Source organism: Canis lupus, chromosome 23 (assembly GCF_048164855.1).
Source record: "Canis lupus baileyi chromosome 23, mCanLup2.hap1, whole genome shotgun sequence".
NCBI lineage: Eukaryota > Metazoa > Chordata > Mammalia > Carnivora > Canidae > Canis > Canis lupus.
Genome location: NC_132860.1, coordinates 16,259,390 through 16,286,865, shown reverse-complemented (window position 1 = coordinate 16,286,865; position 27,476 = coordinate 16,259,390). Strand labels below are relative to the sequence as shown.

The 27,476-nt window shown below is 49.5% G+C and overlaps 1 protein-coding gene and 1 pseudogene across 3 annotated transcripts in view; both read right to left on the bottom strand.

The window, feature by feature from the left end:
• The window catches only part of GALNT18 (polypeptide N-acetylgalactosaminyltransferase 18), a 337,820-nt gene that overhangs the window by 159,699 nt on the left and 150,645 nt on the right, over positions 1-27,476 (bottom strand). For 2 of the 3 annotated variants that reach the window (XM_072794063.1, XM_072794064.1), the window contains one exon: positions 14,313-14,505. The exons of the other annotated variant lie outside the window; for it this stretch is intronic. In XM_072794063.1, the coding sequence (XP_072650164.1) occupies positions 14,313-14,505 (193 nt within the window). The remainder of the gene's footprint in view (positions 1-14,312; positions 14,506-27,476) is intronic. 3 annotated transcript variants of the gene reach the window in all.
• On the bottom strand, positions 4,216-4,315 carry LOC140615689 (U6 spliceosomal RNA; annotated as a pseudogene).

Genomic DNA, 27,476 nt, shown 5'->3' with positions numbered 1-27,476 from the left:
AGTAGGTTTTGGGAATTAAACAAAGCTAACAGGGCTATTTATTTTATGGAAGGCCTAAATTTTATACGCATGCTGCTGACCCCAGCACGTTCCTTTTTTCCTGCAAACCTCCTCCCCCTGTTGGAGAGTCAGGTCCTCGCCCCACCAGCGGGTCCTTCCTCCCCTGAATTTATGGCTTCACTTCCTCATATTCAGCCTGGGGCCACTCTTCAGGTCCTTTGCACTGTGATTAAGGGATCCCTCCGGGGCCAAACGTCCTGACCTCCTTAAATCCTTTCCTCCCTTTGTCTCCTGGGAGCTGCTCACAGTTCTCCAGCAAGAGCTGCGCTGCCCTGGCCTCTCCACACCGCAGGCACCCTCCCTCACCCTTCAGCTAATTGGAGCCCAGCTGAAAATATGACTGTGGCTGAGCAGAGGGTGAAGGGTGGGCAGGATAAGGACAAGGTGGGACCAGAGCATTGGAGGGTGCATGAGGCCACCCAGCTCAAGGTCGGCCCTGACTTGCTGTGGGACCCTGGGCGAGCCACTTCACCTTTCTCCATGTTGTGTCATAGAATAAGGGAGGCAGAAGATAGGACCACGTAGTTGTCTTTCCTCTATAAAATTCTGTAAAACTCAGGATCTTCTCTCTCCCACATGGTGAAGACATCTCATTAAAGAAACAGCTTTCCCTCTCACGCAGCACCTGGTCGCCACCACCAACTGCCACAAGAAACTTCCCCTTACTGTCATCACGATTACACTAGGGGACCAAATGTCCTGATTTCAGCACCGGGAGTCCCCAGCAAAGCGGCACAGTTGCTCATCCAATGAGTACACCAGTGTCCCTAGCCTGGCTGAGGGTAGGGACAGGGCTTGCTCACAGCTGCGTGCTCACAGCCGAGCACAGTGCCTGGCCAACAGCAGGCATTCAGTCGCATCTGCTGAGTACACTCGTACTACCTTCTCAAAGTTCCCAGCACACACACATCAACACACAGTCATGGTTCGTATTTTCTTCTCAACACTGAACCAGAACTTGCATTATTGGAGAAAGGAGGCAAAAAGAAGGAGGAAGAACAGCGTGTCAGGCGAGATGCCCACATACCTGCTGGTCACACTCACCACGGTCCCTGCTGAACACTGAACTCAGGGCAGAAGCCTGCCTGCCACAGGGCAGCTCAAGGCTTTCAAAATTAGTTCACATTCAAGAACCACTACGGAAGGGAGTTGTTCTGGACTCAAGCCCAGCACTTCTGCTCCAGAGTCCAGCCACTTGCTTCGCCCATCTATCAGCACTGCCCTCCCCTACCCTTGAGAGCTTTGCGTCTGTGTTCACACCACCGAGATGCTCTCCTCCCACACTTCTGTCCTCTAGGGTCTGGCCCCTACACCCTCCCTCTTTCCTGCTCACTTCCCCAGAGCAGGATCAGAGCACATAAGAGTCAGAGGAGCCACACAGGCCTTTCCCTATTGATGCTTCTGGAGAAAGCCTGACTGTACAAGACCAGTTCCCTACTCATTTTGAGAAGAGGCATATTCTCCTATAAAATTAAGCCATAAAAGTTCCCTTTTTACTTTTATTCTTGTTCAAAGTCGAGGCATTTTCCACTAGAGATAAAAACAAGGCATTTCTGAGAGGGGAGTACTACGGCTGTCTAATAAGCTGGAATTGATGGTCATGATAAACTCGACTTTATCGATCTCTGCACACAGAAGGCAATGCGGGATGGGAGCAGCTATGTAGAAGCATCTCAGCAGAGCTCCCCAACACTGTTTTGATCTCCTTATAAAGCACATTTATATCAAGAGCTTCAGTGCCAGTGTGGCCTGTGAGAGGCAGGGAAGCAATGGCCAAGTAAGTGAGGCCAACCCTGGCTCCTGGTGGCCGGGAACCACCCTGGGCAGCAGCCAGATGCCTCCCTGTGGCATCAGCAGACTCTCCCCTCCCCATGACCTTGGCCAATCTACAAGCTCCCAGTCTGTCAGGGTGATAACTCCTGGGGAGGCTGCTTGACCGGGGTAGACCTCTTCCAGGATGAAGATCAAAGTCGAACGTGAGCTGAGGCTATCGGCCAATGCAAGGGGTAACCTGATCCAAATATGCCAGGGTGCTCAGAGTGGAGCAGGGACCTTCCTGGACCAAGCAGCAAGAAGATGACACGACCAGATACCCACTCCTCTGCATGTCCCCAATCCCTTTCTTCCCAGCCTTCTCCCAAGAGGCCCTCCCCTGCAGCCATGGTCAGCACATGAGGGATCAAGAACGCCACTAACCACCTAGAACATAACCCTGGGACACAGCCTGGCTCCGGGGTCAATCCTGCCTTCTTGTCCCTTTGAGACCATCGGTGTCCTCGCCCCAGCCTCCCTGCTCCTACCTGCACCCACAGGACTTACTTGATCCTCCTCTGGCCTCATGTGGGTACCCTGCTGGTTTCTTCTAGACCTTTCCAGATTAGATCCAGGCTTGCTAGCATCTAGTCTGCTGGACTTAATGAAACCCAAAAATGAGGGCAATGTGGGGATTCTCATTGAGGGTGAGGATAATCAAGATTTTCACTTATATTTTATATCTCCACGACCTCTATAGCTACGAGACTGCATGTGCTTGCCACCCCTACTGCCCATGGATCCTGCGTAGAATATTTGGAAGTTATAATAGCAATCATTTCCATTTTCTGAGAGCTCATGATTTGCCATAAACCGTGCTAAGAGATGTATGGATATTTTTATTCTCCCCTCCTCCGTTTATTTATTCCTTCCTACAATTCTATATGGTAAACATCATTATCTCTGTCTTATAGATGATGAAAACAGGGCTAAGATAGTGAGTTATTTTCCAGGGCTGAAACCTGGGCTTATTTGTCACCAAAGCCTATACTCATAATCCCTGCTAAACCAGGGTCTGTATCTTCCTTTCCACGCTCACCCAGAGATGTATCTGGAAAAACAATGGTGTTGTGACAATCCAGAGACCTGGTGGGTGGGAGGCAAAACAGAAGTCACTCCAGGCTGCTAACTCCGATGAAAGATGGAGAGGATGTCATGTGTCTGTGATGTGTGCAAATAGGATAAAGCACTGTGGGCTCCGAAGCCTGGAACTCTTCCTGACACATCGTTCCTGCTGGGATAAAACATCCCAGTGACTCCTTGTATAAAGAGGTCTGGCTCTTCTGTCCTATGGCTTCATCATTTGGCCCCCCACTGATGGGACCAGAGGCTGATTCCTGAGCCCCAAGCAGCTATCAACAGCCTGGCCATCAGCATGCAGGGCAGCCCAGCCCAAGAGCTCTGCACAGCCAGATCTGGCAATACTGAAGAAGTACCGGTGACTCGATCTAGCCCTCTCTCTCGTGTGTGTGTGTGTGTGTGTGTGTGTGTGTGTGTGTGTGTGTGTTCGGGGGGAGCCGAACGTGAGATGCCCCAGAAAGGCAGGAAGCAGTTGTCTGGGGCAGCAGGAATGATGGGGTTGGAACAGGACAGGTCAGGGAGCTGGAGTTGCAGACGGTCACCACTGGACACAGGAGATGCAGGCTCGAGCTGCTCCAGGACGTCCTGAGCTATGCTTCACTCTTCCACACCTGAACACGTGGCTTCCGATTGTGTGATGATGTGTCTGTGTAGGAACATCAACCCACGAAGAATCCCCCCCACACATACACCCCACAGCTGCTGAGGGAGCTCAGTTCCTCGCTCGTGGAACGCACATGAGACATAGTTAGGAGAGGCCCAGAGTGGCTCCTGGGCCGGGAGTGGATCCCTCATCAGACTCTCACAGCCTCCTTTGCTTTACTTGCAATGCCACGTGCCTGCCTTCCCGCCGTGTTTTATGTGACTATTTAACAAACGCCAGTGTCTCCGCTAGACAGTAAACTGCACGAGGTCAAGAGCACATCCACTTTACTCACCGGGTATCCCTGAAACTCCGGAATCACTGGGGGTCTGGCTGAACGAACAAATGAATAAATACTCGAATGATGAACAGCAGAACTAATTCAAGCCCATGAAAGCCCTGTGGGTGGGAATTCCAGCATGCCCCGACAGAACAGGAATCACTGAGCTGACTGCGTGCTGTATGGTTTCCTCACACTCACGTAGTTGCCATAAAAAAAAAATCACTATAAACCTGGTGCCTTAAAACAACAGAAACGAATTATCTTACAAGAAAGGTCCGAGAGCCTCAGTAACTTGCTGGAGGTCAACCAGTTTGAAAATGAGAGACGTGGCCTTGCAACCCAAGGTTTAAACATCGCTCTGTACGTGTCATCCTTGCGCAGGGGCCACGCTCGTCTCGTCATTCCAATTTTAGTATGTGTGCCACCCAAGCGGGCACTAAACATCGCTCTATAAGCAGAAACTTCATCTGTCTGTCATGTTATCCAGTTTCTCTTATCCTCTGATAAGCCAGAGGGGTAAATGGAGCCAGGGTGGGGATATCCAGAGGCTTCGGGGACCTGGCGAGACACCACGTCTGGCTCACCTAGGGGAGAGAAGTGGACGCCTAAGAACTGGAAGCTTCGGTGGTCTGCAAGGCAGGAGATATAGGCCCATCTGATAAGAAACCAGACAGGTAAACTCCCAAGCAGATGAGATCATCGAAGTGTGCAGCTTTCACCCAGAGGGAGACCCTCTACAAACATCTTTCAGGTGATTACACCTTTTTAGAGAAAGGGCCTGCTATATCAAATGTCGGTTGGAAGTAGGACAAGAGGGAAGAGAGTCATTTGAAATGTAAACAACCAACAGGAAGCAGGGAAACAGACCATTTGTTCCTAAAACATCTTACTAGAAATCCAGGGTTAATGGACTCCCTGGGGCTCCATGGACAGCAGCCCCAGGGAACAAGCCAGCTGGCTCTGGCGGAGAAGGCACGTAAGGGGCTGAGCGTCTCCAGGTGGCGAGTTTGTTGGCCAGCAGGTCAGGCCCTTGGCAAGGAGAATGTGCAGTTGGGGAGAGTGGACCCTTGGGTCAGAAAAAAGTGGGATGGAGCATCTTCGCTCTCCAGCAGAACTGGCTCTGGCCTCTGGTGCCCAGAACTCTGGGACTGCAGAGAAATCCCTCTCCTCCTCTCACCTTATTGCTGCAGCTGATGGCCTGTCCCATGGGGCTCCTTGTCCACACAGCAGTCCCTTCAGGTAGTTCAAGTCATGGTCATGTCCTCCCAGGCCATCTCTTTTACAGATCAAAGGCCCAGCTGATACCAGTATTGAAAAAAGTAAATAGCAGCTACTATGTGTCAGGCTGTGCTCTAAGAGCTCTCTGTATATTATAATTCAACCTTTGTATCACCACGTCTAATCTGTGCACAGGAAAATCAAGGTGTAGGGAGGCTGGGGGACTTGCTGGAGGTCAACCAGCTTGTAACAGCACTCTACAATCTACGCAGAAACCGCATCTATCATGTTATCCACTTTCTCTCTTGGCTTGCTCTCCTCTGACCATATTCCTCATCTATATCCCTTCAAATCCAATTCTGCAATTGTCATCTGAGTGGCAAAACAGACAAAACTATCACCTCCTCTTTTAAAGACCTTATATTTCTATTAATATAGCTCAAGATTCTATTACCTTTAAGAACAGTCCACATGATACTACTGGCCCACAACCAGCTTAACATTAAGAATCAGAACGTTTCCCCTTTCTCCGCATCCTCTCCAACATTTGTGGTTTCCTGTCTTGTTAATTTTCCCCATTCTCACTGGTGTGAGGTGGGATCTCATTGTGGTTTTGATTTGTATTTCCCTGATGGCAAGTGATGCGGAGCATTTTCTCATGTGCATGTTGGCCATGTCTATGTCTTCCTCTGTGAGATTTCTGTTCATGTCTTTTGCCCATTTCATGATTGGATTGTTTGCTTCTTTGCTGTTGAGTTTCATAAGTTCCTTTTTTTTTTTTAAAGATTTTATTTTTTTAATTCTTATTTATTTATGATAGTCACAGAGAGAGAGAGAGAGAGAGAGAGGCAGAGACATAGGCAGAGGGAGAAGCAGGCTCCATGCACCGGGAGCCCGACGTGGGATTCGATCCCGGGTCTCCAGGATCGCGCCCTGGGCCAAAGGCAGGCGCCAAACCGCTGCGCCACCCAGGGATCCCCATAAGTTCTTTATAGATCTTGGAAACTAGCCCTTTATCTGACAGGTCATTTGCAAATATCTTATGCTATAGGTTGGCAAATTGAACTCCAATAAAAAAAAAGAAGAAGAAGAAAAAAAAGAATCTGAAAAGAAAATCAGAAAGTTTGCCTAGGGTGCTTTACTAAAGGAGTATTCCCTTCCAATGTGTGTGGTTAACATTTTCAATGCAATAGCAGAATCACCGTCTTTTGTTCTGGGGCTGCCCTCATGGAGGGCACATCTTCCGCAGGTCTCTGGGTCACCTCCACAGAGCCCCGATCCCAAACTAGAGAAAGTCACCTGGGCCAGGGAGGGCGAGGGTGTCGAGGCAGTGTCCTAAAGACACAAGACCCAGGTAAGAATACTGTTTCTGCCACATAGGCCTGTGGGAACCTGAGTTTCTTAACTTGACAAGTACTTGGTATTCTCCTATAAAAATAGAAATAATAATAACTACCTCCGAGAGATTAGAAAAATGCACCTTAAGCAGTCTGCACAGCACTGGGCACACAGCAAGTGAGCAAGTGGTCGCTCTTAATAAAAATCATTAGCCCTTGGGTAGCAACTCCCACATGGTCCAGCAATCACGATCCCGGCTGTCCACCTAGAGCCATTCCCCTTGTCCCCCGGGACCAGCTACATAATTTGTGGAGCCCAACGCAAAAGGAAAAGATGGTGGTATTCACAATTATTCCAAATTTTAACACAGTGAGAAGAGTGCATGAAACCAAGCACAGAGCCTCTTTAGCCTGCTTGGGATCTTGTGCAACAAGCTGCCCGCTGTGCGAGTGTCCTAATGCTGACATTGCTTCCATGAGAAAACATTACAAACTTGGTGGCTTAGAACAACACACTTTTATTATCTTATAGTTCTAGAGGTCAGAAGTCTGACACGGGTCTCATAGAGCTAAAATCACAGTGTTGGCAGGACTACGTTCCTTTCTTGAGGTTCCCGGTGATAATCTGTTTTCCTGCCTTTTCCCAAGGCTGCCCACATGCCTTGGCTTATGGTTCTTTTCTGTCTTCAAGGCGAGCAATGGCTGCCTTCCCTGTCACACTGCCATCCCCTCTGGCCCTGACTTTTCTGCCTCTCTCTTCTACTTTTAAGGGCCCTGTGATTACATTGGGCTCATCCAGATAATCCAGAATAATCCCTTTATTTTAAAATCAGCTGATGAACAACCTTAATTCTATCTGCAACCTGAATTCTCCTTTGCCATGGACCAGACCATAGTCATAAATTCCAGGGATTAGAACATGGGTGCTCATGAGAGACCATTACTCTGCCTACTATATACACCCACGAAACCAAAGTCCAGAGACCTCAGATGTGTGTCTAGAGCCTGCACTGTGAGAACCCTCCAACCCTCCGATCCATACATGCCAACCTGTGACCACACCCCAGTGGTGGCAGCAAACACCCAGTCACCTTGGATGGACTCTAACCTGCTCCTAGGGGGACTGAGCCCCTGCCTCCAGGCTGTGTTCTCTCTCTGCTATAATCCCATCCCAGACCTTTCTACTTGGATATTCATACAAGATCTCTCCAGTTCAGGAATAGGGTGTGTGTGTGTGTGTGTGTGTGTGTGTGTATGGAATAGGGTGTGTGTGTGTGTGTGTGTGTGTATGTATGTATGTATGTGCATCTGTCCCAGTTGTTCCCTCCTGGGGCTGCAGAAAATAGTCTAACCCCCCTGTAGTCATCCCCTCATGTCTTGATCTCAAGCTTGAGCCCACCAGTCAACCCGGAAGTCAGTCCACCCTATCCTCTGGCAGGGAGGGATAAGGACCTCAGGGGACACTGGAAAGAAAGGGGACATCATTACTGACAGACTCAGGAGCCTCTGAGGATCTACCAGCAAGAGGCAGGAATAGTACCTGCCGGAGGCTCTGCCCTGAACTACCTTGGAGGTAGGCCATAGAGTTGCCATGGCAACTTTAAGCCTTGAAGCTTGGCACCCGGAGCTCCCTTCTCCTACCCACATTCAAATGCCCACTAGATCCGCACTCAACCCGTACATTTTCCCAGCTCCTGTTCAGAAATAGCAGCCACTGCCTGCAGAAAAGAATGAGGCGTGCACCTGTTGTTGTGGAACTATGGGCTCCCATATGCCACCTGCTTGGCCTGCCGTCGCTGGGGTGGGGGCCCTGCCCGTACCTTCCAGCCCTGAGTTGTAAGTGGCTTTGACCCACCGTCACGATCCTCCTTCCCTACAATCATAGCCCATACTCTCAGTGGCCCCCCCAAAGATGCTGCCCCATTCTCTCTCTCCATCCTGCAGGCAAAAACTTCCCTGACCTCTTTCTTATATATACCCTCCTTCTAAAAAAAATTGATGTTCCATCTACATGCAATAAAATCCACAGATCTTAGGTAAATTTGATAAGCTTTGATGAACATATATGCCTATGTAGTCCACATCCCAATAACACTTATATTTTTCCCCCTTGTCTTTCTGTCCCTGGTAGGTTATTTTGGAGTCTACAGACAAGGAGGAGGAGGGTGGACACTGGGGCACTCTGTGTGCTCATGCACCCAGAGGAAGCCACAGGAACATTTGGAGTTTGCAGCTGGGGATGTGAAGGATGGACAAAGTCCAGCCAGGGTAAGTTGCTGCTTTTCTCCCCTTCAATCCTGAGGCCTGCATATCTTTCCAACCTAGAAGGCAAGAAGGTAAAAGCCTGTCCAGGTCTGGCAAAGGCCCCTCGTGGGGTGAGGCCCAGGAGGATCACCAGAGGAAGACACCAATCTCCTGTCCCTCCTGGGCCTTCTCACCGGGATGGCACTTGTTATAACAATGAGGGGAGAATGAATGACATTTTTATTTCCCTCAGAGCCAATTGTCCTAGAGCCTGGAGGAAATTTGTCCTTTCTCTGCACAGACCAAAGAGCCCAAATGAGGCTAATAAAACTGTTGCACTTCCAGTTCCAATGTCCTTCCTTCCCCGGGGCGGGGGGGGGGGGGGCATCATTACTGGTAAGGGGAGGCTCCTTGCAGACACCTCTCTGGTCCTGTCTCCCTGCTGCAGAGGCCACAGAAGAACAGGGCTTCTGTGGGCCTTCCAGTTCCCACCGCTGACCTACTACAAACCTGCGAGAGCGGCTCCTCTACCAGGAAGCCAGGAGATGGTCAGCATGCTTTCTGATCCCCCGCCCTGCTCTCCTAACACCTTCCACCTGGATTCCTACTACAGTGCAAACTCCTTGAGGTTTCTCTGGTGCTTTACTAGATGCCTGGCACACACTTGGAGCTCAATAAATGTTTGTGGGATGAATAAATTAATAAAGCCTAGCAACCGGCTGGATGGACTTTTTTCCTTCTGGTTATGTCTTCTGCTGTGTATAAGGCACTGAGTAGAGTATGGTCCTTTCAGCCAGATGACAAAAGTGGGTCAGATGACATCTTTTAGCACCAAGAAAGAAGACAAAGTAAGGGACCAGCCAGAGACGATGGAAGAGAGGTTGGGGCAGGACTCGGAACACCCACTTTCCATTCAGGGAATGAAGCCAAGCATAACGTCAGGCTTAGAACTTGGAAGAGCAAACCCAAGAACACAAAGAGCAAAGTGCAAAGCCAAGGACACCTCCAGGAGCAGAAATCCCCCAGGGCACTGAGATGGAAGCCAAGTGGATCCCACCAAGATCCACCTGGCCTGATGCTTCTAGAGACTGTCTTTAGCACAGTGCTTCCTCTTCAGATGCTACCCCCCACCTCCACCCACCTTGCCATATTATCCCAACATTACCAGGAGCAAAGGCATCATTCTCTGCCTTGATAATGGGTTTCATGTTCACCAAGACAATTTTTCCAGCACTTAGAGAAGACTTTCCCGACTTGGATGAGTGGATTGGCCCAGTGCTACATACTGTTAAAGCAGCCCCCATCCCATTAGAGTGTCACAGATTAACACTTCCAGGCAGTAAGCATGGTGGCAGTGACAAACACAAATTCTATTGCCAGACTATCTGGGTTCCAACCCCAGTCATGCCACTAGCGACCTTGGCAAATGTTATAGTCTCTCCATGCTTCAATTTTCTCTTTGGTAAAATGGGAATGAATAATTACACTGTCAAATAATAAGAAATATATATATATATATATATATATATATATATATATATATATATATATTTGGGTCTTAGACCCCAGTTCCTGACATGGAAATCCTAAATCCCTTGTCATTTCCCAAGTGAAGGAGTGTCTGACACTGAACTCCTAAGTCCCTTGGGATTTCCTGCATGATGGGAGCATCTTTTGATCTAATGAGGTGATTCTTGGTAGGCCCTGAATGAGGGCTGGTCACTAGAAAGACCAAACCATGATTGGAAGTTTGGAACTTTCAGCCTACCCTCCCTACTCAATCCTCTGAAAAGTGAGTTAATAATCCATCATGATGGATACATGATGAAGCCTCCATACAGATCCTGAAAGCATGGGGTTCAGAAGTTGCCGAACACATCACGTACCAGGAAGATGATGTACCCCAAGTCCATGGGGACAGAAGCTCCTGTGCCTGGGATCCTCCCAGACCTCACCCTATATATCTCATCACACTGCTCATCTGTGTCCTGTATCATATCCTTCATAATCAACTGCTAAGTGTATTTCCCTGAGTTCTGTGTCATTGCTAGCAAATGACTGAATTCAAGGACGGGTCGTGGGGACCTCACTTTATGGCTAGTCGGTGAGAAGCACAGGGGACAGCTCAGTTTTAGCTCAGCTGCTTAACCTGAGACCTTGGACTGGCCTCTGAAGTGGGGGCAGTGTCATGGGCCTGAGCCCACAACCTGTGGGACCGATGCTGACTGCCAGCAGCTAGGACTAGAACTGAATTGAATTGCAGGGCACCCGGCTAGCGTCACAGAATTGGTTGGTATGGAAAAACCCCACACATCTGGCACCTGAAGGATTGTGAGTAGGAAAGTAAAGAACAGTGTGCATTTCCCCGACAAGTACCAGCTCCGAGGTTACTGCGAGGAGTCAAACAGTTAATAGAAATAAAGTGCCAAACGCATCCCTGCAAACACGGCCCATGCTATATAAATGTTTGCCAGTGTAATTTGGAATAAGATGATAGCAAAGACGTTGAAAAAATGTTTCCAAAACGAGTTCAACAGGATAAGCTAAGCAATGACCTTGTTACAAGGTAGGAGCGTTTTTAGGGAAATGAACGAAGAGAGGCACTGCTTTACCTAAGCACACTCTTGGTTTGAGTGGATCCCAGCAGCTCTCCCATCTTGGACGTGTGTCTGGCCCCGGATCTGAAGTAGAGCTAGAGAGAGCTTTCCAAGCACGCGTGCAAAGAGAAACTGCATCCTGAAAGCCACTGCAAGAGAGCACTGATGAGGGCTCACCGAGAAGGCTCAGCCCTACCTTTTATCAGAGATTCCATTTCTTCTTCTATGGAAAGTCACCTTGCCCCACAGGAGAGGCATGGAACCCCATGAGCAGTAGCTCTGTGCACAGGGAAGGTCTCCCTCATGATTACAGCTCAGAATTCGACCCCTCTGGAGTCCTTCGGAGACTCTTTCTCAGCAAACTCAGGAAGCCCAGGTTGGACTGCCCCCCCACCCCCAAAAAAACGTGCTACCTCCAAAGTGTGCTTGAAGGAAGGCCTGTCCTTCTGAGAAAGGCCACGTGGTCTCTGTCCCCTCAACCCTCCACTTTCCTGTTTCTCTCCTGGGGAAGTAGCAAGAAACAGTGATGGGGCGTACCTCTCAATGAAGGGTTAAGGGGCTCAGGAGTCAGTTGGCTCTTAACAAGACAGCTACCATCAAAGGCCGGGATTTGGCCTCGGGAGACAAGGGGTCGAGTCTTCGCTCAGCTACTTATCCAGCTGTGTGACCTCAGATACAACACTTACTCTTTCTGTTCCTCAGTTTCCTTAACTCTGAATGAGGAGAACACGCCAGTTCCTTCCCTACCTCTGCTGCTGGCAGTCGCTGTGGTCCACTGGGAAGGCTGTTCTCCACAGGTCAAGCTCTGTGTAAATACCAGTCATCGTGATAGTCACGTTGCAGTCTAGAAGATCCATCCTTTCCTTAGACTCCTTATTTCCCCTTTAATTTGGAATAAACAAGCATTGAACTAGGTCTGAGTTTTATGTCAGAGCTGATTGTGAGGTCTGCAGCTCCTGTGCTGGCCAAGATCCAGGCCAAGGCCCCTGCAGAAGTCCTGGGGGTCCCACTGCCTCTTGAGGACCCTTTTTCCAGAGCCTCTAGGTTCTGGCCAGGCACAGTCTCTGAAACACTCCCAGGGGGAGTCACCTTTGGAATATTCTTAGAAGCCAACCCCAACCCAACACCTCTACTGACTGCCATCATGGTCTAAACCACCACCGCCTCTCACCCTGATAGGCAGAAGCCTCCTAATGGGTCCCCCCCCCACCCCCCCACCCCCGCCCCGGCCCTGTCAGCCTGCTCTCCACACAGCAGATGGGGCCTTTGAAAATGACAGAGCATATTGCCAGTCTGCTCCGGGGCTTCCCCTGGGTCCCCATCTCATAGGGTAAAAGCCACACCTGTGCAGCAGCCTACCAAGCCCTCATCCTGGGCAGCACCTGAGAGCTCTGAATAATGCAGATACAGAGGGCCACCTCTGGAAACTTTTATCTGATTGGTCTAGGGTATGGGCCTGGCATCAAGATTATTCTAAAGCTCCCTATGAGTTGAATGTGCAGCCAAGTTTGAGAACCACTGCCCTACTTGATCTGCTTCCTGTGGCCCCGCTGACCTCATCTCCAACTACCACCTTCTTGCTCACTCTGTTCCAGCTGCACGGGCCTCGTTTTTCAAACATGCTAAGCACACTTCTACCTCAGGACCTTTGTACCCGCTAGTCCCTTACCTTGAATTTTCCCCCCAGGTATGCAAATGGCTTGCTTCCTCATCTCTTCTGGATGTTTGCTCACATTTCACCTTTTTAGGAAAATCTTTTCCAACTAACTTCGCTAAAAATCCAATCCCTCTTCCTATTCCAAGAGTCTCAATTTCCTTCTCCAACTTTCTATTTCTTCATAGCATTTGCTGCCATCTAACATGCTACATATTTGACATTTTTGTTTTGTATATTATGTGTCCCTGCTCATCTAGAATGTAAGCTCTGTGAGGGCAAAGATGTCTGTTTTGTTTACTGCTCTCTGTGCCTAGACTGTGCTGGCCCATAAGAAGTGCTCAGTAAATATCCTTTTTTTATTTTTTAAAATATTTTATTTATTTATTCATGAGACACACAGAGAGAGGCAGAGACACAGGCAGAGGGAGAAGCAGGCTCCAGGCAGGGAGCCTGACATGGGACTGGATCCTGGGACTCCAGGATTACGCCCTGGGCTGAAGGCAGTGCTAAACTGCTGAGCCACCCAAGCTGCCCAGTAAATATCCTTTAAATGAATATATACTCTTCTAGCCCCTTGTAGATCCTCTGTTGCTCTTTCATCCCTAGAGCTCAGCCAAGTTCCCCATGGCCCAGGGAAAACCATACTCAATTATACAGTATATATCAGGTGCTCAATAAATGTCTATGGAACTAAACTTTTCTCCCTAAGAGAACACAGCCTTCAAACCAAGCAGCAAGATCTTCCCGAAAACTCCAGATATAAGCTCACTGCAGTTTGTAGCTTTAAGAAAAATTTAAAAATAAGGAGAAAGAGGGGGAAAGAAGGCATTGGGGGAGGGGGGACTCACAAAAGTTAATGAGATTTTCTCAGCTGTGGTACGTGCCCACACTTTTAATAATTAGGAGTAATAAAAATTCTAACTGAACCTTAAAGGAACATCTTCTGTAACAAAGAGAGAAGTCAAGACAGACTTCTGTGTCGGGTGTAATGACTTGTTAGCCCTAGAAGATGGAGATACTTTAAATACTAATTTATATAAAAAAAAATAATTGTTCATAAAAATGCAACTAATTGGGTTAAAATGACTTATTAACAGAAACACCAGATGACTCTAGAGCCTGTAAGGAATAAATTAGGTTATTAATCCTCAACATCTATCACGGAAGAAGTCTTCCCCCTGCTTAGCAGATGGAGAAACTGAGGCTCTCAGAGGAGGTAGAAAGTGATTTGTCCAATGAAGGCTGAGGGCACAGACCCTGGCTGAAGCAGGAGAGGCACCCAGGAGTCCAAATGCCCTGTCCTGACTCTGTTTCCGGCACTGTGGTGACCCCATCTCCCCACAGGCAGGTCAACAAGGGCCCAGCCACTGACTCTGCTCACCCACTGGGTCTGAGGTCAGGCAGGGGCCGGTCGAGGGGCAGGCGGTCACTGAGGTAGGCGTTGTAGCCGTAGTACTGGAACTGCTTCAGGGCCATGCGCCGGCCTTCAGGGCTGAGCTCCTGGCCCCAGTGTGCAAACAGAGAGGAGTCTGTGAAGGGCTCAGCCTCTGCCTCCTCAGGCTTGGCAGGAGCCTCTGGAGAAAGAAGGGACAAGGAGACAGCGGGTCAGAGTGCACCCCTGCAAATGTCATGACAACCCCTTTCCCCTCCTTACCAACACCTTGGGTAAAACAATCTTCTCCCCATACTTGGGGGGCTGCGCAGAGGATAGACTGTAATCCCCATGCTTCTTCAAACTCATTTATCCATCCATCCATCAATCCATCCATCCATCCAACAACCACTAGGCACAAGGGATATAGAAATACACCCTACAGGTCTACTGAGCAGCTCATGGATGTGATCCTGATGCCTCATGGCTTCAAGTCAGAACTCCCTCCTTTCCCCACAAGAGATGCTAGCCCTAGCCCTCAAACGGGGCTTCTGCTTCTCTCCCCCAAGATTGTACCCCCACTCCCTGGCAGTCCTGAGCCTGCCCTATACTCAGGCACCCTAGCTGGGGTTCTGGCCCCCTTTCCAGTCTTGCCAGCCCACCTCTCTCTCCATTGTCTGGTCTGCTGTGAGTGGTCTGGTCCCACCAAGTGCCATTCACCTGGCTCCAAGGACCCACAGCCAGACTGCCTCCTGCTGCTTCCAGACTGTGCCTACCAGAAGAGAGGACAGTCAAAAAAAATCCCAGGCACCCACGTGTTCTGGGCACTGCTCTTGGGCTCCCAGTAGATTTGTAGGGGCAGACCCTACAGGAGGTCAAGAGCTCATGGTTTCCCTGGAGCTTTCTAAGAAAATGAAGGGGGCGTTATTACCTATAAGAGCAGAAGCTTTGGATTCTACAGACACGGATTCAAATAAACCCCTGCTTCACCATTCACTGGCTACGTGGCCACTAGTAAACACTCAAGCTCTCAGATTCCCCCATTTGTAATGCGGGCACACCAATACCTACCCACCTCCCTACCCTCCGCCCAGGATCTGAGAGGATTAAATAAAATAATGTATACACAGCACTTTGGCCAGCATATGTCTCAGAAAAAGTTCACAATAAAAGGAAACTAGTATAGCACTTAGCAAGGGAAGCCTCGTGGGTCATTTGATTTTTTTTATTTTTTATTATTATTATTTTTTTTTTTTAATGGGAGTAACAGCTAGGACACAGGCTGATACGATCAAGACTTTGGAATTCATTCTGAGGTACAGGCAGTCAAGGTTAGAAATCAGAGAAATTGGACAGGGACGCCAAGCCCCCTGGACGCTATCCTCTATGCTCACAAAACATGATGTAAGTGAGAGATGGTGCAGGGGCCTGGAATGAGACAGAGACCAGAGGAAGCAGAAGCAGATTAGGGACAGAACAGGTAGGCTTGGGACACTTACCAATGACCGCTCAGCCATCTAGGCAGGCTTGGGACATTTGCCAATATCCCCTTAGCCATCTGTATGAAGCCTGTGGGAGTATACACACCTATGCCAGGTAAAGGTACAGGCTAGAGCCAAGCAAGGATCTAAGGTTCCACAGTCTTCAAGGTTGGGGAGCTCAGAGCTGCAGACCACAGCTCTTACTACCACCTCCTCTTGGGGGATTCTCATAAGAACCAATCTGGGAGAGGGGAAGAGGCCTTCTAATACCCAGGATCCTCCTATCATGGAAGGGGTGCTGTGGGGGAGGAAGCCCCTGTCACTAGAGGGGCACAAAGGCTGTCTTTGAGAGAAGGGGGCTTTTGTGGCTCCCTAAAAATTAGAGAGCCCTTGATTCTTTTTTTTTATAATTTTTTTTATTGGTGTTCAATTTGCCAACATATAGCATAACACCCAGTGCTCATCCCGTCAAGTGCCACCCTCAGTGCCCGTCACCCCGTCACCCCCCCCCCGCCCACCTCCCTTTCTACCACCCCTTGTTCATTTCCCAGAGTTAGGAGTTTCTCATGTTCTGTCTCCCTTTCTGATATTTCCCACTCATTTTTTCTCCTTTCCCCTTTATTCCCTTTCAGTATTTTTTATATTCCCCAAATGAATGAGACCATATAATGTTTGTCCTTCTCCGATTGACTTATTTCACTCAGCATAATACCCTCCAGTTCCATCCACGTCGAAGCAAATGGTGGGTATTTGTCGAGCCCTTGATTCTGAAGCAGAGCAAGTATGCCAATGCCAGAGGCATTAGTGAGACAGATGCCTAAAGACGTGTCATCAGGGCTTGGACTCCCAGGTGCTGGGCGAAACTGTGGAAGGCACCTCACCTCTCCTGATCATGTCCTTGGGACATACCCCAAACTGGAGGTACATCTATCTCTTTAGGATAATCATCATAGCTAACCCCCACTAAGTGCTTTCTACCAGTCAGGCTCTGCTGTGAAGGTTGTTTCTCCCATCAACTCATCACACCCTGTTAGGTGGGGACTATTATCATTTCCACTTTCCAGGTAGTGAAATGAGGCACAGAGAGGATAAGAACCTTTCCCTGACTCACTCAGAAGGAAGCGAAGTAGTGGGGAGTCAACCTCGAGAGGTCTGTCCCCGAGACGGTGGTCCTGACCATCACACCACCCTGGCTCCACATGACAATGGAGCTGGGATACACATGAGTTCCACAGATAAACATGGCAATTTTCCAATTTTCCAATTTTCCTTAAAGATATGGAAGGAAACTCAGATACACAAAACAGATTGGGGTCTAATAAGGAGTAAAATGCAAACCAGGTGAGCATTTCTATGACAAAGTAAGAGATGTGGAGGCCAAAGTTCCATCCCAGAACTCGGGGCACACATGTTCTCCCCTCTGAGGCATAGGTGAAGGGAAGCACAGGGCTCACAAGATCCTAAAGGTCCTTGCTATCTCTACAAAGATGCATGACTCATTCACTTGGAATGTTGAGAGCAGTAAAAATCGAAATCAGTGAGCCAACTGAATCATATAATATTTAAAAGAAATGGAGTTTTACTGCTCTCGCCTACCTACCTAAATGGATATTACCAAGTAAAATGAGATCAGTTAATGAAAAAATTATGATTCACAATTAGACCTGTGTTGCATAAAAATGTATTCTAAACATATTAAAATCCTAGGTTCCACCACATGCTCCTGTCTTCTTACTCAGCATGGGAATAAACCACAGCAAACTTGAAAGAGGTGGGTCTTGAATGATGTAAGTCAGGGGCACGGCAGGGGCAGGAAGACTTCTTTGCTGAATTCCTGCCCAGAGCCAAGCACCACGCTGGCCGATGTCTTTACCCAAAGTTATCTCTGTCTTGTTCACAGGTGTGGACTCCATGAGGGCAGGGTGACATCTGTCTTGGTCTTTGCCATGGGAGCATCTTGAGAGGAGTTCCATAAACCATTTTAAAATAAGTTAGTTGACAAGCACTCCGTAGAGCTTAGTTATTAGACATGAGGAAACCAAATGAAAAGGTTAAATGACCAATCCAAGGTCATCTGGTTTGTCAGGGGCATTGAAGAAAGGTCTGGGTCCCTCCAAACCCCACATTCTTTGCTCTATACACCATAAATGGCCAACTATGGTCTGAGGGCCAAATCTGGCCCACTACCTATTTTGTAAATAATGCTTTATTGGAACACAGCCCATCCATCCATGTGCTTACAAATTATCTACAACTGCTTTAGAGCTAGAGGGCAGAGTCAGGTGCGTGCAAAAGAGCCCATGTGCCCTAAAAAATTGAAAATACTTTTTTTTTTTAATTTTTATTTATTTATGATAGAGAGAGAGAGAGAGAGAGGCAGAGACCTAGGCAGAGGGAGAAGCAGGCTCCATGCACCGGGAGCCCGACGTGGGACTCGATCCTGGGTCTCCAGGATCGCGCCCTGGGCCAAAGGCAGGCGCTAAACCGCTGCGCCACCCAGGGATCCCAAAAATTGAAAATACTTAACCATCTGGTCCTTTAAGGAAATGTATGCAGACAACCCCGGTTGTCTTCCATTTGACATCCAAAGGACTGGTTAAGAGTACTGGTTGTGCAGTTACACTCCAGATCTACCATTCACTGGTTTAGTCTAGCTTACCTGCACTGCCCCGTTTTCTCATCCAGAAAATGTCATTGATAATAATAGTATCCTTTTCATACATATTCCACGAGATGTCCCATGTCAGGAGCTTAGCACAAGGCCTGGCACATAATAAATGTTAGCTACTAAGGAACCACAAAGACCCTCAGCCCCACCAGGGTGCCCTTCCGACAACACCTCCTGAGTTCAGGTGGGGAAGATAAGTGGCCCTGCCCTGAGGTCCCCCGCTCTGAAAGACGTTGCTGCCGCCTAGCCCCCAGAGGAAGGACTTCCATGCCTGCTGCCAAGTGGCCAACTCTTAACTGGTCCTAGACCCAACGACTACCTTCTCTCTCTGGTAAGAAAGCAGTCCTACATGGTCATCAGCAAAGGAGGACCATCTGACATGTTGGGGTGACAGGCAAAGAGGCTTCAGGGAAGTGCCTAGGCTGGGACCTCTGCAAAAGTCCAGGGGTGTCTGGACACATCCGGTGATGTACCAGACCAAGAGCCATCTGTCACCCTGGGATGAGGTACCTCTCAGGAGCAAATCTAGGCTATACTGGAGTATAACTTTCCCTCCTAGTGTCCAGACCTACTTGGGCACAGCTGGCCAACAGGGGGGACACAGAAGAAGTATATATCCAGCAGGCTCCGAACTCCCCAAGGACGGCTCACTCCTGGCAGAGACTAAGCAGGCACAGCGAACTCAGCCTGGCAGCAGAGCCAGAGTTTAGAGGGTTCTGGGTATGGCACAAATCCTATAATCCCAGCCCATTCTTCACCTAGCCCGGGTGCTTGTCTGGGTGAGACAGGAGAGAGAGAGCAGACTGAGAGCAGACACCGAAAGGCCAGTTCGCCAGACAGCCACACATAGGGCCCGATTGGCACCTGCATAACACAGAGGCAGGGAGGCATCCTCCCACCTTCCCTCACTATGAGCTATATGGCATGGGCAGGTGGGCAGCCCCCAGCAGGATATGAGCAGACCCACAGGCCAGGGGAGACACTACCATGTTATGCCCCTCTCTGTACCGTATCCCCCAATGGCTACCTGTCTCCTCAGTATGTAAGACCAAGTCCCTACTAACACTTAGAAGGCCCTACACAGCTCCTGGTGACCCAGATTCTGAGAGCTCACACCCTACCACTGCCCCCTGTCCTCTCTACTCCAGCCACAGTGGCCTCTCACCAGACTCACCAGGCACATGTCACCTCAGGGCCTTTGCTCTTGTGTTTTCTTCTATACCCTTATGGCTAACTCCCCTCACTTCCTTTATCTCTTTACTTAGTAGTCATTTTCTCAGCAAAGCCTTTCCTAAACATTCGATCTCAGTGTTCCCTCCACACCCACTAAAGTACTTTTTCTATTTGTTTTACTTGTTGTCTTTCCTGACTCAGCTGGAGCCCCATGAAGTCACAGATTTGCTCTGTTCTCTGAGGAATGCCCAGTGCTTAGAAGAGTGCCTGTTCTGCAGATGCTTAATGAATATCAGGAAGACAAATGAATGGAGTAGTAGCAGCATGTCAGGAGAGGAGTCAGTAAGCCCCCGATCCATTAGGGTCCAACTCCTCACATCCTCAGAGGGAGGATGGAGACTGGAGTCCTGTGCCAGCAAGCAGGAGTGTGAAACCATTAAAGGCCAAGGCAAATTCCATTCTCATGTAGCTAATTTCCTACCCAGTTCACTTATGCAAGGCCATTTGAGATCATTGGTATGCTCTTAGAAGATTCCCAGGGAGTTCCATGGAATGTGGTCATTGGTGGACAACCCCGACTTCTCTCTCAGGACTCCTTGGTAAATCTTTTATATCAGAGAAGTACCTGGAATCTCTCCCAAGCATCCAGAACAGGACCATGCACAGAAGAGCCGCCCCAAAACACATGGGGACAAGAGAGAAGAGAGATAAGGAAGGAGGGGGAAAGGCTGTGTCTGTTTCTTGCCTTTTCCTCTTTCTACTCTCACCTGGAAGCACTCAGAATTGGAAAGGCCGCACGAAGGCCCAACATCCTAAAAACAAAGGTGCAGAGGACAATGAGGTGGTAAGAGTCAGAGTCTTCAGAAAACTAACCGAAAATGTTTTCTGGGAGTGTCTGACTAAAACCACAGAGCCTGAGAGAGTCTGAGAGTCTGGTCCCAAAGTTCCTGCAGACATGTGGCTGCCAGCCTTCCTCCAGAGCTTACCTCTGGCTCAGTCTCTAAGGTTCTTGCTACAGATATCCCCATCAACAAAATCAAGGGGAGGATTTCCCTAAGAGGTCACTAACCACCCTACCTTTTGAAGAGAAAAGGCACATTGATGGATCTGTGCAAAAATTACATTTCTGACACTGAGAAAGAGGCTGGCTCCTTCCTCCTCTTTGACATCTCTCAGAGGAACCTGCCTTTTGCTTTGTGGGGGAAACAAAACCTCTGGCTCAGGGAAAGACTATTCCTTCTCATCCCTAGAATGCCCTTCTTGGCCAGCATCTGGGAAATGCTCCTCTGTCAGCTTTATCCCAAAGGGCTCCCCATGGCTGCTTCTCCTGCATTGCTCAGCTTTGGGAGTCTCTGTCAGCTTTGCCCCAGAGGGAGCCAACTCTTCTTATTAGACAATCAACAAGTATTCAAGCAAGTCTATTCTGCACCAGGCCTATTGCTGGGCATTGGAAATACAAGGCTACTCAGACTTGTTGCCTACCCTCAAGCAGCATCCAGTCTAGTGGAAAAGCCAGTCATATAGAGAATGTGACCAACATATAGAGAATGTGATCGATGCTCCAGAGTGTATAATGTGCCACTGGGTCACCAAAGAGGGAAGAGGCACATGCCGGGAAGGCCTCCCAGAGGAGAGGATGCTCCAGTTAGACATGAAGAGTAAGTGAGATTCACAAGCTCACTCTGAAGAAGGGCACTGCTAGGGCAGGACCAACAGGATCAAAGATGCAGAAGCAGGAGAGAGCACAGCGTGGGGGCTCACGGCCTTGAACAGATGGCTATCCACAGCTGAAACCAGGGAAGAAGAGCCAGAGCTGCTGGGGCCTCAGTCGACCTGGAACAGCGGGATGTATAGAACCATAATGAGAACGGCAAGTCTGAAAGGCCAGGTCTGGCCATATCATTTGGAAATAATCTATAAGCCTGTAAGCACATATGCCAAAGCCCAACACACTAACCATCACCAAAGTGCTGTCTCCAATGGCAAAATGCATTATTTGTGGTCCAGGGAGGAGCAAAACTGCAGGCCAATCTTGGGTGTCTATGCAAACCGTCTGCCCCTTGAGCTGATCCCTTGTACGCTGTACCCCCGTGCCATTGTGCTGCCCCTGCCAGGTGGTGAGGCCAGGCCGTCACAGTGGCCTGGGATGTAGGGCCTATCCTTCCCATCACAGAGAAGAGGAGACTGTAGCCCAGAGACATGTCCCCAGCCTGCCTCTAGGTTCTGAGCCAAGACACACTGGTGTGAAGACTGTGGAAACTTCAGGCCCTGAGAGACTTCCCAGCCGGTCTGCACGGTTCACTGCAACGTTAAACCACTGGAATACTTCCACAGCGCTGGAGTCCCTCCGGTTGGCCTTGCTACCCCAGCTGCTCTGGCTCTCTTCTTGGAATACTCCAGCAACTACAAGGTATATACCTGATCTGGCCAGCAGTCCCAGGGCCTGGCCTCGCACTGCAGCCAGTGTTCATGCCCGTGTCTAGCTGGTTACAGTGTATTTTGACAATCACTTGCTCTGAACCCTTCCCAGGAGGCCCCCTGTGAATAAGAATCCCAGAGAACTTTCACTCGGCTCAGCTGCTTCCCCAGTTCTCATTGTGCCTGACCTGTTTTCTGGAAAGTTCTACTCGTGATCACATGGGGCATCGAGAATCGCCACATTATGGTCTCAGAGATATGCCCGCAGTGCCCCACTAATGAGAGCGGAGAATTACAGATACACGTCCTGACAGCCTCTATGCTAATTCACAGAGACAGGAGGGAAGTGGGGCAAGAATGGGGCGCTTATGAGGCTTTAAGCAATTAAAGAACAAAAGCCACGGCTCTGAGGGTTGTGCACAGGGGCACCCGCCAGCACCAGGAGTACATCTGGAGACTCTGCCAAGGCTTTCGAAGCTCCTGAAGCCACTGATGCTGGAAGCAGAGAGAATGCCTCCAGCGTGAGGGCCACTGCTTGGGTGAGCAGCCCAAATGAGGGCCTGCCCAGCGGCTTTCACTCCAGGGTCTTGGCGGTGCGGAGACCACACAATGGAGTGGAAAGAAAATGGGTTTTGGAGTGAAGCAGCCATGGTGCTGCTGCCCAGCCCCCTCCACTTCTGACTGCCTGTCCCCTCCAGGACCGCATGCCTGGCGATCCCCATCTTTAGGAGCCATGTAGCCAGCTCCTGCTGTGCACTTTACTCCCAGGCACTGGGAGCTCTTTGGAGAAGCTGCAGGAGAGGCTAAGCCCTGACCTCCCCAACACCCATCTCTGTTCCTTGGATTTGGGGATAAATCCTAAAATAGCAGGAGAGGGGGTCACATCACACACTTGCTGCTGGAGGCCCAAGTGATCTAGAGCTCCCACTGCAGGGCTGGGCGGCAGTACTGGTGGAAGCCTGTGGAGGGGAGACAGAGCCACCGGGAACTGAGCTCACATCACTTGGGAACCCCCAGCCCACTGCCTGCGCTGAGCCACGTCTCCATGGGAAGCAGCAGCTCGGCTTCTAGGGCTTCTAGAGCCTCTCTTTGGTCACCTTTAGGGATATCTTCCCAGGAAAGGGGTGGAACCTTCTTGTTTCTTATGATTTTACTCAGTTTACTATATGTTCCTCTTTCCGGCAGGGTCAAGAAGGCTTCTTTGAGAGTGTGTGGGGAGGGGCCTAGCTTGTGCCCCGCAGCCAGTCCTATAGCCACTGCTATTTGTGTTTCTGCCCTCAGGCCATGCTCAAAGCCAAAGGTTTGGGTGTTTGGTGCTGAGATCCAGAACCCAGTAATGAGGAGGCAGGGAGAAAGTGGAACAGACCGGCAGGTCCCTGTCCCGGGTAGCTGCCTGCTGCAGGCACTAGAACCTGTGTATGAGGTTTATCTAGGGGACAGGCACAGATGGTCCTGTCCCCTGGTCCTCCTCCAGGAGTGGAGGAGTGTTCTGAGATGAAGAGACACTTTCCAGGAGTGTTCTGGAGATCCTTCTCTATCCACTCCTGGGGTGCTGTTCGGTCTCTCTGGACAAGGCCTGCAGCCTGGCCCTTCAAGCCTCTGTCTTCTCCTGTAAAATGGCAACAACCTTTCAAGCTGCTGTGTAGAGTCAGTATGAAGTCAGCTTTCGGAAGGATGAAGGCGAAGCATTAAATAATGGACTTTGCCTTGCCGAATATCCCAGATAAGAACTCTTAGAGGATGTTTCCTTTTCTTCCACTCCATTTATTTTTTTTAACAGCTTTATTGGGGTATAATTTATATATCATAAAATTCACCCATTTCAAATGTGCAATTCAATGATTTTTAGAAAAATTTTCTTCTACGCTTGAGATGCCTTGTTGCAAGTTTTATTGGGGGCTAAGAAGAAAAGGCTAATTGGATATTCAAGAAGGTACATTTTTCTTGTAGGCTTTCAGCAAACTCCTGCCTGCTGGCTTCCCACTGGTGAGAAGTCATTGTTATTCCTACTAAAGAGCCTAGTGTTTGGGCCTCGCCAGAGCAGCCCAGGCCGGTCCCATCAGGACCCACCATCCCAATACTACTGCTGAGGCCGGATTTGCTCCTGCGACACAAGGATGGGTGGCACACTGAATAGCAGGCCAGTCCCGGCTACCTGCAGCTGGCCTTCTGCTGTGCCATCTCCACAGCCTGGGATATGTGTCTCATTTCCCTTCTCTTCCCTTCCAGCATCCAGCCCAGAGGTCACAGCCAGACCCTGTGTGCAGGCCCAGCCAAGCAAGGTGCTGAGAGCTTACGGTTAGAAGTAGCTAGAAGGCCAGGAGGCCTCAGCCCGCTCTCACCTCCAACACTGGGCAAATCTGCTGCTCCTTGGGCCCCCCCTTCTCTTCTGTAAGATGGACCCAGTGTTTGGGTTTTATTTGGAGAAGAAAGAACTTTAGCACATCATTGTGGTGCTTTCCTTATCCTGGAAAAACAACACACTGTGCTGCTACCGGGGCTTCCCAAGGGGATATTTTCAGATTTTTAAAACACCCTTTGATGTGCTCAGAGCCCTAATAATAAGGAAATAAAGTATTCTCCATAAGGTATTTCCCCTCTCTGTGCTTCTAGAGGTGCATTAGAATTCATGCTAAAGGTCTTTTGCCAGCAGCCCTCACAATTAGGCTTTCTATTCTAGGGATCCTCAGAACTGCTAAAAGAAAGAAGTGAAATCTGACAAGAAAAAGCTTGGAGCTAATCAGAAGAAAGGAGCCCTGACAGTCTCAGGTCTGACACCATTAAAATCTTCTGCTCGACGACTTTATTCATCGTGGCAAAGGCAAATCTGGGAGATCTTCCTCTGACACCTGAAGGAGATTGTGGGGAAAGTGTGAGGCTTCTCCAGAATGCTTCATTATCAGGCAGTGCCAGGGATTGCTCTGCAAGGGCCGCTTCCTGAAGGGGCTCTGGAGTCAGCTGGGTGACCTTGGTCAAGCTGGGTGACCTTGGTCAAGCTCCTGAGCCTGTCTGAACCTGAGCTTGCTCATCTTTTTTTTTAAGATTTTATTTATTTATTCATGAGAGACAGAGAGAGAGAGAGAGAGAGAGGCAGAGAGACACAGGCAGAGGAGAAGCAGGCTCCATGCAGGGAGCCCGACGTGGGACTCGATCCCAGGTCTCCAGGATCACGCCCTGGGCTGAAGGTGGCTCTAAACCACTGAGCCACCTGGGCCTCCCCTGCTCATCTGTTTAATGGGGATTATGATATCTACCTCCAGCTCCCGGCAGAGATTAAGTGTGGTGGTGGCCGTCAGTAGAGTGTTTGGCCAACCATCAGATGCCGGGTGACTGGATTAGCTTCCTGTCATCAGGATGACTGAGCGGTCTAAGGCGCTGCACTCAGGATCAGTTTCCTGTGGCTGCTTTAACAAATGAGCACAAATGTAGTGGCTGAAGGCAACACAATCGTATTATCTTGCAGCTCTGGAGACCAGGAGCCTGACAAGGGTGTCTCTGACATAAAACCAAGGCGTTGGCAGGCCTGCATTCCATTCCAAATATTCTAAGGGAGGATCTGTTTCCCTGGATTCCTGCATCTTTGAATCCTCTCCAGCTTCGTGGGGCCACCCACCTTCCATGGCTCACCGCCCTCTTACTCCAAGGCCGCTGCCAACAACAGTGGCTGGTGTCCTCTTCATGTGGCATCAATCACTCTGACTCTCTCTTCCGATCCCCTCTTCCACTTCTAAGGAGTCTGAGATTACATCGGGCCCACCTGGATCATCTGGGATGCTCCTCTATTTTGAAGTCAGCTGATTAACAACCTCCATTCCACCTGCAACCTTAATTCCCCACTGCCGTGTAAGGTAACAGATTCACAGGTTCCAGAGATTACTAGCACGCGCACACCTTTTGAGGGGAGGTGGTCGTTCTTCTGCCCGCCCCAGTAAGAGTTCCATCACGGTGGGTTTCACCATCATCGATAAAAAGAAGATTCTAATACCTTGCCCTTAGGGTTGTAGGAGGCAAAGGAATGACACCTAACATTTGTTGAGCTCAACCATATGCCAGCACAGATCCCAGCACAGTGTTTGCCCATCCCTGACACTCCAGTGAAATTGCACATGGGGATGTGACTGGAGTTATCAGGGCAGGACCGACAGCCAGGTTCTCCAAAGGAGCAGGTGCACATGGCCATGGGCTATGCAGGGGCCTTATCCCTGACCTTGAAGCCACCTTGGCACTGCCTCCCTCACACAGCAGCCAATGAACAACAAAGGAGAGCCGCAGACGGTGCAAAGCAGGTACTGTGGCAGTCACCATTCTGCATGGGGAAGAATCCCCACTGGCTCCGATTGAGGCATCCCAGGTTCCAAATGGCTCCTGACCATTGGTCTTGCTTCCTCCTGCTGTGCTTTGGACTGGGAACTGGCATTTGGCTACCCAAAATTCTGGCATTCAAAACTCCCTAAAGCTGCAGTTCTTTTGGGTTTTTTTTTTGGGGGGGGGCGGGTCCTCATCTGAGAATCTAATGAAACCTATGACCACCCCCCAGAAAATGTACACTGATACATGCACAGAACAATCTGCCTTCAGTTTCATGGCAGCCATGAGTGGCAGTATGATGCAAAGCAGGGGTTGGCAAACTCTTTTCTTTAAAGGACCAGGAGTCACTATTTCGGGCTTATGGGCCACGTGGCCTCAGTCACAACCACTCTGCTCTGCTGTGTTAAAGAGAAAGCAGGTGCTATGTAAATGAGGGGGTGTGGCTGTGCGCCAAGAAAACTGTTCATAATCACAGGCAGCAGGTCACATGTGGCCTGTGGGCTGCAGTTTGCCAAACCTTGGAGTGGTCATAGCACAGACCGTGGATCCTGGCTGCTTCATCTACTAGATGGAGGACACTTAACCGCTCTGAGCCTTGGTTTTCTCACTTGTAAATGAGGATAACAATACCTACTTCATAGGGTTGTAGTAAGGAAAGTAGGAGTAAATCTGCATCAAGCACTCAGAACGGTGCCTAGCACCTAGCAAGCTCAGTCGAGCGCCCTCAGTCTGGGGTCTGTCTGCTGGTCAAGAGCCTCTGCCTCCAAGAAGCTGGCTTTCATACACCTCTCTAGCTCCTCTGAGTCTTTGGTATCTGCCTCATGGGACACAACCCTAGCCCACCTGGCCAGGGCTCAGTGAGGCCTCACTCAGCCCCACTGGGAAGGACAAAACACAATTATGATTTGGAATGTTTAAGTCCCTGCAAATGGGATGCTGAGCAAGGCCAGGGTGAGAGAGAAATCAGGCCCCATGCCCTGCAGGGGCCGGGAGCTGGCAATGGTTAGGAGAAAGCAGCCCCCACAGGTGGGCTAGGATTCAGGAAGGTGGCAAATCCTAGCAAAGAACTAGAGAATGAGCCAGGAGCCTAGGAAGAAGCATCATTATTTCTGTCTGGCTGGCATG